Source organism: Photinus pyralis, unplaced genomic scaffold (genome assembly GCF_008802855.1).
Source record: "Photinus pyralis isolate 1611_PpyrPB1 unplaced genomic scaffold, Ppyr1.3 Ppyr1.4_LG1, whole genome shotgun sequence".
NCBI classification, from domain to species: Eukaryota; Metazoa; Arthropoda; class Insecta; order Coleoptera; family Lampyridae; genus Photinus; species Photinus pyralis.
Genome location: NW_022170249.1, coordinates 36,152,803 through 36,173,100, shown reverse-complemented (window position 1 = coordinate 36,173,100; position 20,298 = coordinate 36,152,803). Strand labels below are relative to the sequence as shown.

General features: G+C 36.1%; 2 protein-coding genes and 1 non-coding gene across 3 annotated transcripts; 1 reads left to right on the top strand and 2 right to left on the bottom strand.

The window, feature by feature from the left end:
* Window positions 1-681: 681 nt before the first annotated feature.
* On the bottom strand, window positions 682-754 carry Trnaa-agc. Its single transcript has one exon. It is a non-coding gene; the product is annotated as a tRNA-Ala (tRNA).
* Window positions 755-6,166: 5,412 nt separating this feature from the next.
* On the top strand, window positions 6,167-6,664 carry LOC116160174. Its single transcript, XM_031473313.1, has one exon. The coding sequence runs from the start codon at window positions 6,167-6,169 to the stop codon at window positions 6,662-6,664; it is 498 nt and encodes a 165-aa protein (XP_031329173.1).
* Window positions 6,665-17,298: 10,634 nt separating this feature from the next.
* On the bottom strand, window positions 17,299-18,267 carry LOC116169727. The gene is made up of 4 exons (XM_031485886.1): window positions 18,156-18,267; window positions 17,996-18,109; window positions 17,481-17,647; window positions 17,299-17,424 (listed from the first exon to the last, which is right to left on the bottom strand). Exons 1-4 carry the CDS (start codon window positions 18,217-18,219, stop codon window positions 17,353-17,355), a joined length of 417 nt encoding a protein of 138 aa, XP_031341746.1. The 5' UTR covers window positions 18,220-18,267; the 3' UTR covers window positions 17,299-17,352.
* Window positions 18,268-20,298: the final 2,031 nt, after the last annotated feature.

Sequence of the window (20,298 nt, the reverse complement as noted above, 5' to 3'; positions counted from 1 at the left end):
TTTCACAGTAAGAACCCCCCCCCCCCCCCACTTCAAAATTGAATAAAATACACAATCGATTTTTTTTATTTTGTAGATAATTTCCCATTTACGCACCCAGTTATTGTATAAGAAGTGAGTAGTAAAAGTTAACGCACTTTCTCCAGTATTGCATTTTTTATTTAAGTGCGAAGTGTATTACCGTACATATTTTACACGGAAAACATTTTGAGCTTTGCCAATCCATTAACTATATTCAGTTTGGGACGTACCTACTCCGGCCATCGTTAAAAGAAAGAATTCACTGATATGTATAGGAATATTTGTGCCTACCTATAGCAGCTATCAGTGACATCTTTAACTTAAAGCAAGTCAACTAATAATTTTCAGTCTAACTTTTGTTAGGAATGATGATTAATTTAGCCATACTTTGAAGGGGTACTGCCTTCAACACGATTCGACGTTTGTTTTTCTGCATTTTAAGGCAGTCGTAGACAAAATTCCTTATGAGTCTGAATGATTTAAAAATGTATGCCTTGGAAGTAAAAATTTCCCACCAAGAATCTAGTTATTGCACACGTTTAAAGCGCAGCTCCTCGTATCTCTAATATGAAAGTAACGTATTCAGACAGGACTGGAAAACTGAGCTCTTTGCAAGCATGGAGGAAGGAATCAATTTCTGTACAAAAGAAAACAAAATTTTGGAGGTGCCGGGCATCGATCCCGGTACCTCTCGCATGCTAAGCGAGCGCTCTACCATCTGAGCTACACCCCCTTCGTAACGGTAATTTTTATTAATAACAACGCGTGCTGATCGTTTTTCAATAATTGGTTTACTTTCACTTAAAATGTAGATCGACGCCAATTGAGCGTCAGTTGAGTTGCCTAACCACCAGGTACAAATATTGAAATGACGGATCGTTAACAAAAGCAAGTCCTACCCTAAACTGCTTGTAATTTTAAAGCGGATTTCATAATTTAATGAATTATTATTCGATCCTTAAACTGCAGTATTTATTCTTTGTGTCACGTTTTTTCTTAGCAAAACTGCAGTATCATGGCATTTATAAGCAAAACTAGACGATGTGAAAGTACTTCCTGCGGTCTTATACGCATTAGTGAGTTCTAATAGTTCACAGTAAATGTATTTGATTTTCAGTTATGATTTACCTATGGGAAAATCGAAAAACACGTGTCTGAGTTTTTTCGTGATTTTTCCGAGTTTTTCCGAACACCTTACTACAGGCCATAATTTTGAAGTTATCAAGTTGAAAGTTTCAGGGTGGTGGTCTCTGGAACTCTATTGTCGGTCAGTGTGAGCGAAAATTGAATTCAGTATATACAGGGTGCAATGGAAGTTTTAATTCAACAAATTCGGAGGTGACCTGAAAGATTGGTTCGCGTTTTGGAATCAATTTAAAAGAATTGATGAGGACGACACCATTGCTCCTGAGGTTAAGTCCCAGTTTCTACTACAAGCAATGGTCCCGAAATCCCGAAGCCGTCAACTGCTAAAAAGTTTCCCTCAAGCTGCAAAAAACTACCCCACAGCTTTTGAAAGTTACTTGGGTTTCCTTACCTAGGAACTTCATAATAGCTAAAAGACGCCTTGATAATTATTTGATGTTAAAATTCCAGCAAGATGGACACTACCAAGACTGCAACGTTATTTTTCAAGATTGAAAGATGGCATTATGGAGCAAGTTCTCGAAGACGAAATTTCAAATTTAGGTCGTTACTGGCTTACCCTCATCGATAAGTGACCGGTTTTCGATGCATCCACCCACGAAAGAAATCAGCTTTGATTGAACCAATGTTTAGATAAAGGCATGAATGATATTGAACCTTCAGTTCTTTTGAAATTTATAATTGGCATATTCTCTGATACCCGAAAAGCTTTCCTTCAAATCTTTTACAATCTGATCGAGACTTCCTAGATTCCTTTGGTACGATGAAACTTAATATATTTTCTTCATACTCGAGAGTTTCCGGAATGAAATTCAATCCTTTCAGCCGCTATTCAGCATCATTTAGCAAAAGAATCGGATGAGAATTTAAACTGGGTTAATGGCTTACTGTACTAGTGTAGCGTACAAAGGGTTGGTCTTTTGGGGTAAATAAACAGAGAAGTATAGGTAAAAGCTTTACTCCCTATCGCAATACAAAATTAAATAAATCAATAATTGTAAATATACAAATCAATATTAACGTTGTTGGCAGCCGGTCGGTTAAGGTTCAGTATGCGGGAAACAATCTTGTGCCGAAGGGTAATTTTCTTCTCCTTCCTTCTTTCTGGATAAAGTTGCGGGGATAATCTGGCCACCCTCGCAACTATGAGACAGACGATGCCGTAGCTGATGAAACGATGGTAATACGGAAAACAGCTTCCAATTGCGGGGATAATCTTGCCACCCTCGCAACAAGACAGCTTCCGTTTGGCGATGACGACAAACGACGATAAAGGTTCTCTGGCCGGCCAGGCGGTGAAGTTCGAAGGCGTTTCTTTTGCGGTGTCACAGCGGGAAGAACAAGACAGCAACAACTTCTCGATTTTTCTATTTTTCAAGGTAACTTGATGTCCCCAAAATTCTTACGATTGCGTTTGCGCGAAGCGCGGTTTAATATAGGAAAGTAAAGCATTACAGGTCGGTATTAAGGAAAATTAAGGATTTTTCCAGGGACGTAACAACTAGTAAACTTGAAGATACCCCGAGTGTTACTGAACTGATGCTGCGTACTCAGCTGTAATAATTTTAAGGTCTCAAAAGTCAAAGTCATGGAAAAGTTCATATTCAATAATTCATACAAGCCAAATCAAGAATTTCCCAGTGCAAAAGATTACAATTCTCGGCTTAGAACTCATGGTTACCTTTATTGGACAAAGACTTCTTGCTAGCGTGTTAGAAACTCTTGACATACCAGAACTTCCAGTCAGACTTCAGCACAGTATTATTCTGAATTAGACAGGTCACTGGAAGACATTTGTATGGAATAGAGTTCAAGAGATTAAAGGTTTAACAAAAATAGAAAACTTCCTGTTGGAAATGTTCCTGGAGCATTAAACCCGGCAGATATGGCTTCTAGAGGCCGTTCTCCAACGAAGCTATTATAATCGAGGTAATGAGAAGGACCAAATTGGCTACTTAGAATTCCTGGCCCAAACTTTTCAAAATGCCAGTAGATTTTCAATTCCGTTGCATGGTTTTCAAGATTTTATTCAAATTGCCTAAGTAGAAAAACTGGTAATGAGGCACTTAAAGACAAAACTTCACCTATCACCGGACATCGAAAAATCTGAAGAATGCGATCATACAACAACAATGAAGTCACCATGATTCTGTTCTACAATCACTCAAAATTGAAATAGACGCAAAATCGAGGTGAAGATTAATAATTAAGATTAGAAACCAGAATCGTTGAACAAGAAGATTTTCAGAATTGCAAATACCCAATAATACTGCGTTCAAATCATCCAGTAGTCGCAAGCTTGATTTATTTTGTCATGTTTAAAACCATCATGTTGGAACACTACTATACATTTTAAAAGAAAGATTTCGATGATATAAGACATTCAAGGAAATGACCAATTTTAGTCTTTTTGAATTTACGTCGAACCTATTTGACATTTTGAACATTCGCAAGGAAATTTTAAATAAGTATCTAAAACTGCAAAAAATTGTCCATTTAACCTCTCTATCTTTAATAATAAGAAAGTCACCCGTGCAATCCCACGCGATCTGGAACACACTGTATAGTTAGACGGACCAAATTATTCTTCATGTGGATTGAAGGGTTTGGTCCATTCAATAATATTAAAAATAAGATGGCCAAACATAAAATTAAGGTTGGGTTAAGAACGCAATGGTTTTCTAGAATTAGGAATCATAAATGTAGATCGGCAACGCTAGAAAGATAAACTGCAGAAATAGTATGAACTGTATGACAAAAATGTTATGGCGTGTTGAAGCAACGGAAACTTGTAAAACTGCATCCGCAGAAGTTCAAGTGTCTTTAAATTCTAACAACTTAGCCTGAAGGTAATGTCTGTCTTACAATTTGTATCGATCGCCTTAACCGTTCTTTCATTGTTATACAATTCAAAAAGGACGTCTTCTATGTTTTGATAAAGGTTTGAATTTTACATATCATATGATAAATCCTTTTGAATAATACAGAAAGTTTTTGAGTTGCGGTATTTCAGCTTCCCTAGAGCTCGCTTTACGCTTTTCTGTAAGAAACGTGCCAGCGTTACTTACTTACTACAATATTTTGTCTTATACACAGGAGTAGTTTTATATTTTGCAATAATAAAAATTCTTTACCCGCATTGCATGACGAGAGTGTCGTTATTTTAATATAAGCGCAAAGAAAAAGCGGGCTGTCATTGTAGAGTCGAGCAAAAAATCACGAATGTGCACTTTTTCTAGCCCTTTTCGGAAATAAGTAAGGAAATGTGAATTAAGTAGCGCCGCTATGAGGAATTTGAAGCATGAAAGAAAGGAATGAGGATTCATATTCTTTGTGTTTTGAAACTGTACTAAATTCAAGGAAGAGCTAATATAATTTACAATGGAATCCTTTGAGCATTACGCTGCCAGCTTGACGAGAACTAAAAATTGAAAGTTAGAAAAATGTCTTATTGATTGTAAAGGAAAACAAGAGCAAAATTACAGATTGTATATACTGAACAAATCTGAATTATTATTAGCCATTAAAACATACTTGCATTTTTGTTATACTTTAATAATCGTTTTGTAAGGGGATCATTTACTTACTCTGTCGTTATATTACACCGACTTTATGGTTCAATGGTAGAGCGTTGGGCTATAAAGTCGGAGGTTGGGTGTTAGAACCTGGACTGAATTTTTCATCTGTGACAGAGATGGGAATTTCCTTAGACCAGTTTTGAGCATTTTGCCGGCTACTCCGAATTAGGTTTTCCTGCAGTTTTCCTAATTTCTAAGGTAAATACCGGAGTAGTATAGAACAACTTAGGAGGTGGTTCACGATATCGCGTTTATATAAAGGAGTTTGAAGAAAGAAAAGGCTGATAAACTCGGAATTTTACAGTCTTGTAATGACGTCATTTTTGTCTATCCTTGTTTAACTAATGTAAAATGACAATGACAAAAAATTTTGCCGAAATGTTGTTGTGAAATGTTGTTGTCGTGGCTAAATTTTACCTGAAATGCTTGTCAAGTGATTGTCAGTTTTGAAGTTTTGAAAACGCCAAAGCGTCAAAACATGCCGCCAAAAAACCCTCATCGATTTAACGAACAAACACAGTTAATAATTCTAAATGTGTTGGCTTTCTTTCAAATTGAACAGGAACAAGTTCGGAATGGCATACCACTAGACATCAACAATGTTATACAGCGAGCTGCACAAGCAACGAAAGTCAGCCCAACAACCATTTCAAATTTGAGAAAAAATGGTGTAAAATCCGACAAAGATTACGCATCTAATGTCTCTTCCAAGCAAAAGATTAACAAGACGAAAATCACAGAATATTTGAAGAATAAAATTCGGGATACAATCTATTATATGTACTCCCAAAAGGAATATGTTACACTGGCAACTATTAGGCAAAAATTTCTGGAGCAAAACGAATATTTTCAATTTTCCATTGATTCATTGAGAAAGTGGATCAAAAGTATGGGTTTTAAATGGAAGAAGTCCAATAACAGAAAATATCTTATGGATTTACCGGATATTGTCTACAAACGAATAAAATTCTTAAGGGAGTACATTGAAAACAAAAATTTGGGACATGAGGGTTATACTCCGGTTTTTATGGATGAAACCTGGATATTTAGTAAGGGATCATTTCGAAACAGCTGGCAAGATGATACTAAGCACACGGAATCAATTAAACCCAATGAAGGTAAAATAAGATATTATAATACCTTTTCAATATTATTAAAAGAGATATTCTTTACGTCATCGATACATTATTGTCCACGCTGGGACGAACGATGGCTTTATTGGTGGGGCAAGTTTGATTTTTAAAAGTGGAAAAAAAACAGGGGACTATCATGATAATATGAACAGGGGTAATTTTGAAAATTGGTTCAAGACTCAACTGGTGCCAAATCTTCCTGAAAAATCTTTAATTATTATGAACAACGCAAGCTACCATTCTGGCCTTTTAGAGAAAATTCCCACCAAATCATGGACAAAACAAAGAATGATAGAATGGTTAGGGGAAAAAAATATCGGCTATCCAGAAAAGCCAATGAAGGATCAAATATGGAGCATTGTCAGCGCAAACTGCCCCAAAGAGAAAAAGTACTACCTTGATGAATATGTTAAGCCTTTAGGACATAAAATTTTACGGTTACCGCCATACCACTGCCAATTTAATGCGATTCAAATGGTGTGGTCTCAGTGTAAACGAAAATACGATCAGTACATTGCAAATTTTAAGGGATCACCACAAGAGGTTTTGGCAACATGGGAAAGGGTTATCGGGGAGATTTCTAGGGATATCGGGGAGATTTCTAGGGATAATTGGGAGAAATACGTAAACCATACGGACAAAGTAATACAAGAGGCTTGGGGAGCAGTACAAGTTTGTGATGCTTCTGACATCCCACCTTTTGTTATCACTACAGACGCAGATGACGACCTTACTGACGACGAATACTTTGATTTTGACTCTGACGATACGGACGAGGGCGACTAATTTTCTTCTAATATTGTGACCATTACAATCGCAATAAATTGGCATTGGTATATTTTTGTTTTACGATTTTGATTTTCCAACTATTCATCAAGGTAGTGCAATTTTTTCTTGTGTAGATGTGGTTCTTTGAATTTTTATGTACTCCTCTGCTAATTATTTTTTGGGTCTTTTCGGGAGTATTGATTCCTAAATAATATTCTGTGATTTTCGTTTTGTTAATCTTTATTTATTTAAAAACAAAAATATGTTAATATTACTTATATGTTAGTTGAGCAAGTTATTAAAATAATTAGTGAGTAAATTTTTTGAAATACTAACATTTTATCCATCGCGGTTTCGCTCGCAAAAAATATGAACTATTCGCATTTTTTAACATGTTAAAAATTTATTTTCGATATCTTCAGTCGTTTAGGCTGTGCGTTGATATCTCAGTCAGTCAGTCAGTTAATTAGGACTTCTTCTTTTATTAAGACCTATAGATTTCTTGTGGAAATTGACTTAATTATTATCAAAAAATGCTAAAATATTATGTACACCACTGTATAGTAAAAGTCATGCAGGTAATTAGACACCAGTAGTCAGTTACTTAGCAACAAATAAATTTAATAGGACATACGTTTTTTCCCACGAAAATGACGTCATTACACGACTGTAAAATTCCGAGTTTACCTTTTTATGGCTACCGCTTTTGTGTAGACTTTCGGCGACTAAATCAAGACAGCCAAACGGATGCTTATCCGCTCCCTTACGTCAACACCACGCGCGACAGGATAAGGGATGCAAGACACTTGACATGGAGTCCGTACAATGGCAGAACCAGATTCCAGTTACGTAAAATGCCCTTTATCCTTCACAATGCAATTTGATCAAGGTTAATAGATCGTTTTATTGGAGCTGACCTAGAACCTAATGTATTCAGCTACTTGGATGACATCATAAGCAGTCAAACCTTCGAACACCATCTTCCAAGACACAGTTTTACAGCAAAGCTTTTGTAAACTTAGCATCGAGTTATAATTGTCATCTATCCCACTACCATCCACAGGGTAATCATAAGGAACCCCCAGGGGATGCCCCTTGTAATTCTGTGATCTGCACAAAAGGTCAAAGATTATACACGACATCTACGATCAGGATCAGGTCAAACAAAACTTGGAAGAGGAATTATGTTGTATCTGATGCAGCTAGCTACTTCGCAGCCAAACTTGCATCCAAATTTGTAAGACCATTTATTGTCAATAGGAAAGTTTATAAGTGGGTTTACGAACTTAATGATCTCGATGGTACCGTGTTGAAAAATTTGCGACCATACCTTCAAGCACAGATAGTCCTAAAATTTATTCCGATGATTCCCGAGCTCATCGACGCTCACAACAATCGCGAGGCTTTATTAAATTTTGTCCTTGCTAATGCGCAGAACGATGAAAAACCATACCTTAGCGTTTCAACATATAACCGAGTGTTTTTGAGCCTTCTGGATTCTGGAACCTCGCGCACTATCCTGAGTCACGAAGGTTGGAAGCTTTTAAAGGATTGCTGCAAATGGAAGCAACTATCAGAGCTTTGGCACTGTATTCTTGCAAACTACCTTACGGCATAAGTCTTGGATCGTGAAAGTTCTAATGGTCCCAAAAGTTCCAAATTGTCTGATCCTTGGGGCAGATTTTTGGAAGAAGATGGTGATAGTTGCAGATTTAATTCTCAGCTAATCCTTCTTGTTGCGTTGTGCGGCATGGAAACTATCGCTTTCGTGTAGACTTGCGGCGACTAAATAATGTCAGCGAACCAGATGCCTACCCCCTCCCGTATGTCAACGCCACCCTCGACAAGCTGGGCAAGATGGTTAAGGCCACTTGACATCAAGTCCGCATATTGGCAGACACCATTGGCATTGTATAACAGGTGTTTTGATGTAAAAATAACTAACAAAGACACGTCGTTTGCTTTGGAAACAACTTGGGGAAATTTCATAAACAGTTTTTTCTATAGGATTCAAAATGTCGCCCAAAGAATATTGTTTTACATTTTTGTTTAAATTAAGTTACATAAAATGTATACTAATTACAAATACATATAAAGACGCATGCGTACCTATGGTTGGGCTATATACTTCGATACGTATTTATACAAACACTTTTATAAGAATCTGTTGCTACAACTATTAATGTAGTTCACTGAGTGTAGTGAAGCTCGGCACCTGTGACTTGCCTATATTTGCATGAAACCTCTCCCTAAAACTAAATGTGAAACTATGTCGATATCAACTTTTAATTCAAATTTCAATTAGTGTTAGCTGTCCCCTATCCCTATCCCCTTAAGCAGAGAATCCAACATTGCACTTAATAAGTAAAGGAGTTGTAAATGATAGTGACTGATATTACTGCGTTAAGTACCTATTTCAATAATACCAGTAAACGAAATCACTCACGTTGTAATAGTACTTCTACTTTCATGGGAAGCTTCAAAGGTGCGCGGTGTGGCTTCAGTTACAAGGGTCGTTCGTTCTTAATTAGGAGTTTGCCAAAAAATTAATTACCGTATTGGCTTAACTATGGTTGCCTCCTCCACGAAAGTAGGGTACATCTCCAAAGTTAGAAGAGATATTGTTTTCATATAATTACCTGCCAATTACAGTGACTACTTTTCTTTTAATCTGATAGAAATTCTACATGGGAGTAATAGATTATCACTTGAACTAGTGCACAATAATTACATTAATTGTTAAATAAATTCATATTCGGATCATCGAAATCTGATAAAATAAAATGTCACAAAGATTTAATTAAAATTTTAACTTGAAAGCTAGTTAATTATCAGATGAAAAAGTTAGATTCTCATTTATCAACCTCGTAATCACCCGAAAGGGCAGGGTCGATATCTAAAGCAAACTAACAAATAAAATCTTATCAATTACTAATTTCAACATCTAACGTCTCGTGTCGCCATCTCCTACCGGAATATAAACGGTAAACATCTAACGAAATGATAATTACAAAGGTAAAGTAGGAACGTCGCATAAAGTGAATCTTGCCTGAAGGATGTACCGAGTTATGCTTTGCATTGCAAGCAGATTTATATGTAGAAGTTTGCCGAAGTACAGCACAAATGTGCCGTAATAATTTAATAATAATTTGTACGGATCCTATACTCTAAGATGCACATCGTTACATTGTTAACGGTTCGGATGTTGCGGGATTCTGATCACGTGGCATTTCTGCGAACTTTGAATTTCCGCCACTTTGATCATTTTATTGTTAACATTACAGCTATTCATAAGCAAAACTCATATTTGCCGATATTGTGGTTTAGAACCGTTTCCTGTCGTAAACGTCGTTCATCACCACTGAATCTGGGCTGAAGCGCCTTTACCGAAATATTTACGGGAATATAGCTTTTTCGTTTGGAAAAGATCAAAGTAGGCGTCTGTGTAATAATGGTAGTAGCTAATTATGCGACAATCAAAATGAAATGTGAAGGAAAACTGCGGTTTTGAATGAAGTGTAGGTGTAGGTAGGTAACCCGTGATTATTTGGTACATTTATGATATTACGAAGTTTTGAGGCAAGTGTTTACGACTTTGGGCCAATGTTTGATGTTATCAAGTTAATTACTATGGAAAAAATGTATTTAGCCAGCAACCGCCCCCTTGGTTTTTTTCAGTGATCAATAACAAACCAAAAAGGAAAGCCGCCTCGTTTTTTGTTGTTGTTTCCAGTACCCCCATAAACCCCTTCTTTAAGAATTTTCAAATAAATCGCCAATCACTACGAAACGCACCAAACGTCCCCCATGGAACGCGCAATTCTTCGAAACACATTCGTTATCGGCACCAGAACACGTGCATTAATTAAGAGCTCCCCTAGCAATAAAACTTCTTATCGCAAACGACCAGATGTAACCTTTTACAAAATAAAACTACCACGTGCGTTACAGTTTTTCCTTATAAAGCTGGAGGCGTTTTTAAAGGAAATACCCTTTTGTACAAAGAGTAATGATTAGTAATAGACATTCCTCCGTAGTTTAAATTAAATAAACTTTGTTAAAAGTCCTCTATGTCTAGATAGTAACGGAGTAATCACCCCCCGCTATTTAAAAAAGAATAGCTCCTACAAATATTTTCACGAATATAGTGGGGGCACCCTTGAGTTAACTGGCGTCAGTGCAAAATATTTCAAACGATACGTTTTCTGTGTTTTTAAAGCAGAGTTTGGGTGAGCTTACAAAGATTTGTGCATTCTGAGCTGTATTTAGCGAAAGAATTTTGTGCAAGCTTTTGCAAAGCAATTAGTGTGTATTTTATTTATTAATTCGTTAAAACACTGTATTTGCTACTACCTATTATTGTATTTAATAAGGTGAAAATGTGTGAAATATAGTAGGCGGGTAATACAAATGCAGTAATTTAAGAAGAAAATGAAACGTCTAACAAAAAAATGAATGACATTACGCCATTATAGGAAAACTGTATTAGTGGGTTAAGTTTGGTTCGATGAAAAATATTTCTGCTCTCATTCACATAATTCAAGTTTTCAGTACAATTTATTACAAAAACATCAAAGCTTTTTCGACTGCAAATTTGCTTTGTTTCGGCATCTACATTTCTCATAAAAAAGACTTGGGAGAGATATAAAACCTACTCTGCTCCGATGGAGTTTGAAATACGACTCGAGCTTCGCATGCCGCTGTATTGCTCAGTATATCATTTACATTAATGAGAATTTCTCAGCGGCCACATTAGCCGACGGAAGCTCGCAGGAAGATGACACAGGAATGCCTTATCTTTTAATAGAAAAACAACATCCTCTGCGTCCCCAAATGCTGAATTCAAGCGTGGGAGAGCAAATAAATGCTCCAACGATACAAGAAATTATACTCCATTTTATTCCGCAAGATAATTTGAAAATATTGGCGAAATATCTTGTGCTCCCTCTTAATCGCGTTTCTGTTTTATATCAATTGGCACTTGTGACATTAACTGCGTTGGTAATCACGTAACAAATATGTGCGAATAATATTACATTGTTAACCGGGGAACGTTGATAACGCGCTCACCGGCAATTTAGCGTAATCCGCGGTGTAATGTTTATGACTTCTATAAATTTTCTCTCCACGTGTGCAATTATCTATCATTTTAAAGAGAATCCTTTTTTCTATATGTTAAAATAACTAAGCGATCGGCGCATGCACTCTGTTCCGATTTTTTGTTGCTTTCTTTTCGTGGAGGCGTTCAGAACCATGATTTGTAAGAAACAACGTGGCAGAATTGATCTAGCTAGAGGTAATTGGAGTGTGTACTTTTTTTATATACGAGAAAGGTACCCCAGAAATTGTAATGTACTTTTTGGGCCAAAAGCCTATATGTAGTTGTGTAACTAAAGGTGAAGAATACGATACTGTCAGGCGGTAACGTTATTTTTTTTACAAAGATTTGTAGCACAATCTTGGCGCCCAACGTGGGGCTGTATGGGTTCGGTGTTTTTATAGGTACCCGGTTAATATACCCAATTTGGATCTGTCTTTATAAGCTCAGTAAAGCTTGCCAAGTTGGTTTGGTTATTTGGAAATTTGGAAGCTGAAATTGTAATTTACATCATATTATATCGAGTTTTCACGTAAGGCGCTTTTATGATATAGGTCCAACAAAGATCGCTTTGCAAATTGGTAACTTTTACGTAAACACTATGAGCCTCCCAATTATAAGCCTCGATTACTCTAAGAGATCATCAATCGTACTCAAGAGGTAAGAAAATGAGCGGTTTGTCGATTATTTTGCTTGGATAAATTCTTTATTTAGACGTTATGGTCCTTGAAAATAGTTCACAACCTTTCTCCATTTTACACACTTTAAATGCCACCATACATTCACTATTTGAATTGGCATGTTTAATGCTTGAAACCAAAAGGTATCCAGCTGAAAATTATGTCCTTCTTGCAAGGGAAAAATCAGGTTGGGTCGAATCAGATTTTTCAGCTATTTTAGTCACATACTCATCTACAGCAATTTTAGATAATCCATCAATTGGCAGTCGTCCCGCTTCTATGGATAAAAAAATTTGTTGGAATTGTAATAATTCTGGGCATACAGCACTTCAATGTAGGCAACCTAAAATACTACATTGATACAAAATGTGGCTGTCCAAATGTTACTAGTAAAACTGTATTAAATGCAATCCACATTCTTCATCCATTTCAAAATCAACCATCGATCTCAAATCTAATAGAAAGAAAATTGTATTGGGTTAGGTACATTTTGGCTCATGTTGGAAATGGCCAACGACCATGTACATCTATATATATTTGGTCAGAAATTTCTTGGAGTACTCGATTCCGGTGCAACACATTCACTAATGAGTATTGGTATATTTTACAATATATGCAAATTCCTCTAACAAAAACGGACAGTACATTTTGTACCTTGACCAACGGCATTTAGTTGTGATGTGATCTGTAGTATGACAGTACCAGTTCAATAGGCTGATCCAATTTTGGATATCATTCGTTAGTCCTTGGACTAAACTTTTGTAAAACCAAGGGCGTAATTTCAAATTTAAATCGTGGTGTTTGCAAGATAGTTTGTAAATACCCCTACTGACCTCACAGAGGATTAACTTGCTAGACTAACTCATTAGTTTCGGAAAAATTTAAGCTTATTGGAAAGGGAGTTGTTGTGGATTATCCTCGGGATTATCGAAAATTAAATAGTCACCAAGAAAGACGCCTATCCTTTGGCTTATGCGTCAGCAATTCTCGACCAGTTAAAAGGAGCTAAATTATCAAGTTCGTTAGACCTAAAATCTGCATTCTATCAAATAGTCAGCAAGGGATCCAGTCGTGAATATACCGCCTTCACCATTCTTGGGCGTGGACTCTTTCAATTTAAGAAAATGGCATTTGGCTTAATAAATATTCCAGCGACTTGGCAGCTACTTATCTAGTACAGTCAAACAATACCCAAATTCTTCAAATATCCAAGAAAACTGCGGTCTTTGTAACTTTGTATACTCATACAAAAATAATCCCAGTAAATCTAACCTTATTAGGGCCTTTACGAATTTGAATATAGCCTAAAACCTTATATTCTATTTAAGAATTCGACTATATTCGTCCCTAGCGTTTCATAGTGTGCTCAACCTAAAATGAAGGTCTACAAACGCTCGTGCTGCCCGCCCGCCTGTGGAAACAGCTCGTTCACATGGAGTCAATTTTTACCGGATCAGACGTGTACCGTATACGCAGAACAGAACCAACAGGATGTCCGTTTCGCGTATTTGCTGGATCTTAAAACCGAATGCACATGTACTGATACTTCTGCAAAACGAAATTCAATTGGGTAATATAGTGAGAATTTTCAATGACAAAAATTCATATCAGAAGTCAGAGAGGCTGGTGGCACCCTTTTTCTGTTAGTATACAGGGCGAAGAAAATTCAAAACCTTTCGCCAATTTAACGGTATATGACATTTTTACGCTTGCACGACTTCCAGTTTACATCAGTAACCGAAAGTAGACGGTGTACACGTATGGTACCATTTTAAAGCTCTTGCCAGTTGCCACGGCCCACAAAATTGCAGTGAGGAAAAAATTCAAGTCTCAGAGAAATGGCATAATGCAATCCTAATTGGCACCTGCTGTATTTGTCTCGTTATTCGAATATTAAGAAAGATATCAATAATAATTAAATTAAGGGTTGCAAATAGTGACGAACCACCTTATATAAATTTCAATACCTTGTTAGAGAAGTTGTTGGACATGGAATTTCTGTAACGCCTATATAAACTGAAAATCCGCACCCATCAAGTGTTAGATTACGTTATAGCTTTCGTTCTCAACTTTCCACATGTGAGAAAAGATTTCGTTCCTTGTGTAATTTACTGAAGATATTAGTACAGTGTCCAGCGCAAGATATTTCGTAGAAAAATAAAACTATAACGGAAATATACCGATTGAGATATACGATAAAATATCTATAACTTCAAGATGCTCTAGAAAATTTAAAATTGCCTTATTGTATTGCATATTCACATCCCAATGCGCTCTGCATCCGAACATCTTGATTGCACGTCTGGTTTTAAACATGATTACAAAATACAAAGTTTATCAAATAAATTCAATTTTTATCCATCCGAATGTGCTTGCATGATAGGCACTTGCCAATAATATTCTGATACACATGTGCGATATATTTGCCAGCTCCGGAAATGTTTTAGTGCTATTTATTCGAGGAACTAATGATGTATCATATATATCGAGTAGGTTTGATAGATTACATCAAATAAGAAAATGACGTATGACTGCTACCACACCAGTTTGAGACAAATTGTTTGTGATATGTGTTGCTATTTTTGTTTCTGAACATAACAAAATATTATATTTTCTAATTTCTACCAATTTGGCGTAGCGAGTATGCGGGACGAAATAGCAGAAAGTGAATTCTTTTCCAAGCATTTTCTTTGCCGTGGGCGAATTATTCGTATAGTATTAATAGAGTTACGTTGTTACAATTTTTCTTTTCTACCTCGCGAAATTTATACAAAACTCTCATATACGATACTACCTTCTAATTAAACAGAAGTCGAATGTAACGAGTATGTCTTTAACATTCTAATTAGGCCCCTGTTGGAGGGTTGTGATCTTTGATTAGCTTTTGCGTTACCGTTCAGAAAATGGGTGTCTAATTGTAGATACAAACATCTTTTGTGTGTGGGCAGATATATTTGTGGATAACAGATAATTTTATTCCAAAAATTAGAAGTAATGTCTGCGTTTCAACTCCTACAGAAACGAGTATTCACTATTTACATTCATCTCAATAAAACAAAACAAGTTAAAAACGTGGTCACTCACAACCGACGAAAGCGTATTTTCCGCGCACGGGAAGGAGGTGACCAATCCAAATAAACTTTTGTCGTTCTGGTCTCTGGGCTGTACTACACCATATAAGAAAGAAACCACATAACAACGAAAAAGCTTAAACTGGAGGACTAGTAGTGGTACAGACGGACAAAGTGCGGACAATAGCGTTCCCTTTCCTTTTGGAAAATGTGCTAAAAACGCGTTTCGCCCGCAAAACTGTCACTGCTGGAAGAGTCAAACTCATGTTATAGTAACTTTCCTGAGAGTTAGTGCAAAAAAAAGATTTTTTGTGCAATTGGACGCGAAACAACAACTTCGCGTTCGCCATGGCGGCCGCGAAATTCACTTTCGCGGCCGCTGTCATAGCGACGGCCGTTAAAGTAAGACAATGTCACATATATTTTGACAATCAGCATGTAGGTAATTAATTACAAATCTTTTGGATAAATGTTAATATTAATCGTACAGTTCGTATTGTTACTTATACTTACTCCTGAAATAAAGTCTAAAGTGTTAGAAGCGTTATACTTTGAAACTGTCACATTTTGATTTTCATTAGAACTCAAACTGACACTTGACAGGTACACTTAAAGTCCTTTTAGCATTTTTCGTACTGCCGCTTCGAATTTTCAGGTACTAACTGCGACACAGCAGAATTCGCAACAAGTTTATTTCCGGAGGAGTTGTGGATATCGAAGAATCACTTTCGGAGTCACACATTTTGACTTTTCTTTCACGAAAAATTATTCATTGTTTATTTCCATGGTAAAATGAAAACTGGCCGTCTTTCTATTTGCGACGAAAATTATTATTTTTGAAATCTCATTTTTATTTATTGACGATTCTACGCAATTGCACAAAAAATGTTGTGTATACCACGGCCGCGTCATTCTTTAACACCCTCAAAGTTGTCTTGCCTCGGCCGCAAGCGGCCTCGGCGCCAATCTTCTTTTCGGTACGTTAAAGAATTACTTCGCGGCCTAAGTATACAAATAACTATTGTGATCAACGTTACTTTAGTATACGAAATCAAGCGATTGTTGTAATTTAGGCAAAAAAGAAATGATTGTGATATCACAGTATCGTGATCGATCGAGAAGGTAAGTCGTGAAAAGAGGGGGTAATAAATGACCCAATGTTTAGGGATTAATGTATCCCCAGAATTCGTAGTCGAAGGGTGGGGTGCGACAGGTGCCTAGACATACTATGGACAGGTGCGCCTGCGACCTGTCGATTTTCATGGTAAGCGTCAGGTCACTTCGCAGTTGCGAAAACTGACAGTTTTAGCTCATCCGTATTCCCAGGTCCACTTGATAAGTCACCTGCTACAGGTAGAATTGAAAGGTGTACCTGTAGGTGTGTACCTACGTTATGAGTAGATAAAGTGAAACACATCGTGCATTCTAATGAAATCAGTCAGTCTTATTAAAATAGGACGCGCCGCACGAAATAAAATAAAGTTCAAAACAGAAAACAATATTTCCATGGAAACGACGGGACAAAATAAACTTGCTATTTTTGACTTCACAATTTTCAGAAGCTTTATAACGATTTATATGGCTTCTGCTATAAAATGACGTTTTGTATTATACACGATGATAAAGGAAAACTAACCATACTCGTGAAACTTAATTCACTTGGTGATTAAAACATTCCTTTATCGTCTTGTATAATAAATAATTATTAATCTATGCTACTCTAGACCAAAACAAAACTATTTTTAGTGTTCATAGGTGATAGATCCAATAAGCTTAACTGTGCAAGAAAAAACGACAATCATACTCAAACGTATATTAACATCCCTTTGACACTTGAATTTATGAACCGTTAAAAAATTAAACAATTTCTATTAACATTGTAAAACAAATGTGATCAGTGCTCAGTTCGATCTGCAGAATGTAACGTCCCTGCAAAATAACGTACCATGCAGTATTTCATCAGGCAATTAGAGTTACCAACATACCTTGGGAACGAATACGGGTACTTTGAAAGAAAGCGCTACATTTACCATTACATTGGACTCAAGGAGACACTGGGCATAATCGCAGCCTTCAAGTCTTGCAGTCGATAAAACCATACCGGATTCGAATTTTAAAATACGGGTGATGGTTACAGAGGTGACTTGTGCGGCTGAAAGTTCAATACGACAAATGTAAGCGTTAATTAAACAAGAGACGTTTAATACCCATACGTCACACCAAGAAGGAGTTGGTCGTGTGGTTCATAGTTTAAGGGGTTATAGCGCCACTCCATTCTAGCAGGCATGATACATACTGCGTGGAAAGCTAAGGGCTCCTACCCATCTTGATTAACATGAGTTAATCTTTCTTTCAGACGAATTACGTGGCGCTATAGCTCTAGATGACATGAATTAGTGAATTATTCGCCTTTTGGAAAAAGTTCCTTGTCCAGTAGTAACTTCTTGGTTTGGCGTTTAGATCACTAATATTACTATTTCAAAAGCAAGGAAAAACTTACATGATATATATCCGGCGGTCGCAGTAACTTCACTACCTGCAGCTATCTTACATAGAGAATCAGGGTCACAGCCACTGACTTCGAAAAAACTGAGGAGGTTTGATCCTTCCCCGCCTACAATCACATTTCAATTGAATAAATACTAGCTTTTAATACTCACATGGTGTCACTGTTGCGAAGGTAGCTGGCGCTAGAACTATCATAATTAATAGAATGGAAATCATTGTCAAAAGTGAATTTTTTAAGTGGATTGTCTACGAAAACTAAAACCGTACTAATATACAATGGACTAAAAAGGGGAGGCGTTATCGGGTAGGTGATTGTACACGTTCGTGTAGTTTAGGTTTTTGTTTAATGCACAGCCGGTTCTTATTTTAAATATGTCATGTATTCTAATACAAACATTACTTGTGCGGTAAGTTGTAATAATGTTATCTTAGCAGATGACAAAGTCGGTGAAATTGCAGTATACAAATTACAGCCGAAACCTAAAGAAGATACACTCTAAGCATTGAATAAGCACCTTAAAGAAGTATAACTACATTATAGGAAAACATGAAATTGGTGTAAGGTGTATTGCATACAGTGTAAAGTGGTTAATTACCACAAATATTAAAGGATATTTGACCTCGGGCGGTAAATAATGACTATTTTAAACAGGGAAACCAGTTATACTTAGGGGTCCTTTGTTTTCCTTGTTTATCAGAGTTGAACCGTGTTGTCATATTTTTTTTGCACCGAGTATTTCGGTACCTAGTCCGTTTTATTGAAGCGAATGTAATTAGAAATTTGCATCAATTTTTTTAATTATCTATGTAGTTTGTTGCATAATACATAATAACATTGAAATTGAATTATTTATTATTGATGTTAGTGATCCTCCTTTATACGTCACGTTCGACTTAAGATCCTGCGAAATCCATTTTAAAGTTTTGTACCATTTAGAATTAATAAGGGGGTTAATTAAAAACATATTATGATTTTCACATGAATTATTTTGTAAAAGCTTGGAAAATCTTGTTTAACACTTTCTATACATATATGTAACAGATTTTGCTTGAAATGTGGTACCGACATATTCTTTTTAATATAGTTAACAAATATTTTTAAAGTAAAATGAACTATTTTATATACAATTTCTGATGGTTTTTTTAAGTACATAATGTGTTTTTCTTTGGAATAATCACGTTCCAGCACTTGTTTTTTATCGCACAATGTTATCACTAATACTTAGTACAGTACTTGTTGTTTTCTTATTAGATCAAACTACATTTTTTACTTTATTTATTGTTCCTTATGATCTTACATTTCAGCGTTGAATGAAGGTCTCCATTTGTAGTTTGTTGAATGATAAAATGATTTAGAAAACTGAACAAACTAGTTTATTTATTAAATTTTTTTCTCTAAAGGCGATCGATTTCAAGACTAATACTCATCATCAGGCCGTGCTGTAAAATGACTTAACAAACAGGTAAATGACTAGCTTTCGAGATCCAAAATTTGCAATCCATGTTGAATTAAAAAAATTGGCAAGTAAAGTTGAAAATCTGTAAAAAATAGGTAATACTATTACGTGCTAAATGAATTGTAAAACAAACCTTGTGTTATTTGAAGAAAGACTATATAAATGATTTATAATTAAAATTAATGTATAACAAACGGCATGGTTGTGAGTAACTCACAACCATGCCGTTTGCAAATTTGGGATCTCGAAAGCTAGTCATTTACCTGTTTGTTAAGTCATTTTAACTTTTTACAATGTTTGTCATCAATTTTATCTATAATTTCTGCATACCACTTAACGGTAATTATAACGGAACTTTAGACCCACACTCACCTAATGTACGACATTTATTTCAGCACGGCCTGATGATAGGTATTAGTCCTGAAATCGATCACCTTTAGAGAAAAAAATTTAATAAATAAACTAGTTTGTTCAGTTTTCTAAATCATCTTACATTTCAGATTGATCCTCCCTTATATAATATTGTTATTGGCATTGAATAAAAGCTTATTCAATATTTTAATCTAGTTTATTCAAACTCAAAGCACTTGCCAAAAATCTGGCAACGTTGGAATTTTAAAGTAAAGAAATCTGCAAAGTCGGTAACTAGCATTAACTTTGTGGTTCACTTTCCCCCACAACAGAGGGACGACAGAATCCTGGGCAGATTTTCTTATTTCATCAGTTAACACGGGCGTTATACTTCTTTAAGGTGCTTATTCAATGCTCTAAGTAAACAAAATGCAAATGGCGGTACCTGTGATAACGAGAAAAGAATGCAGTTATGTACATCCTCACT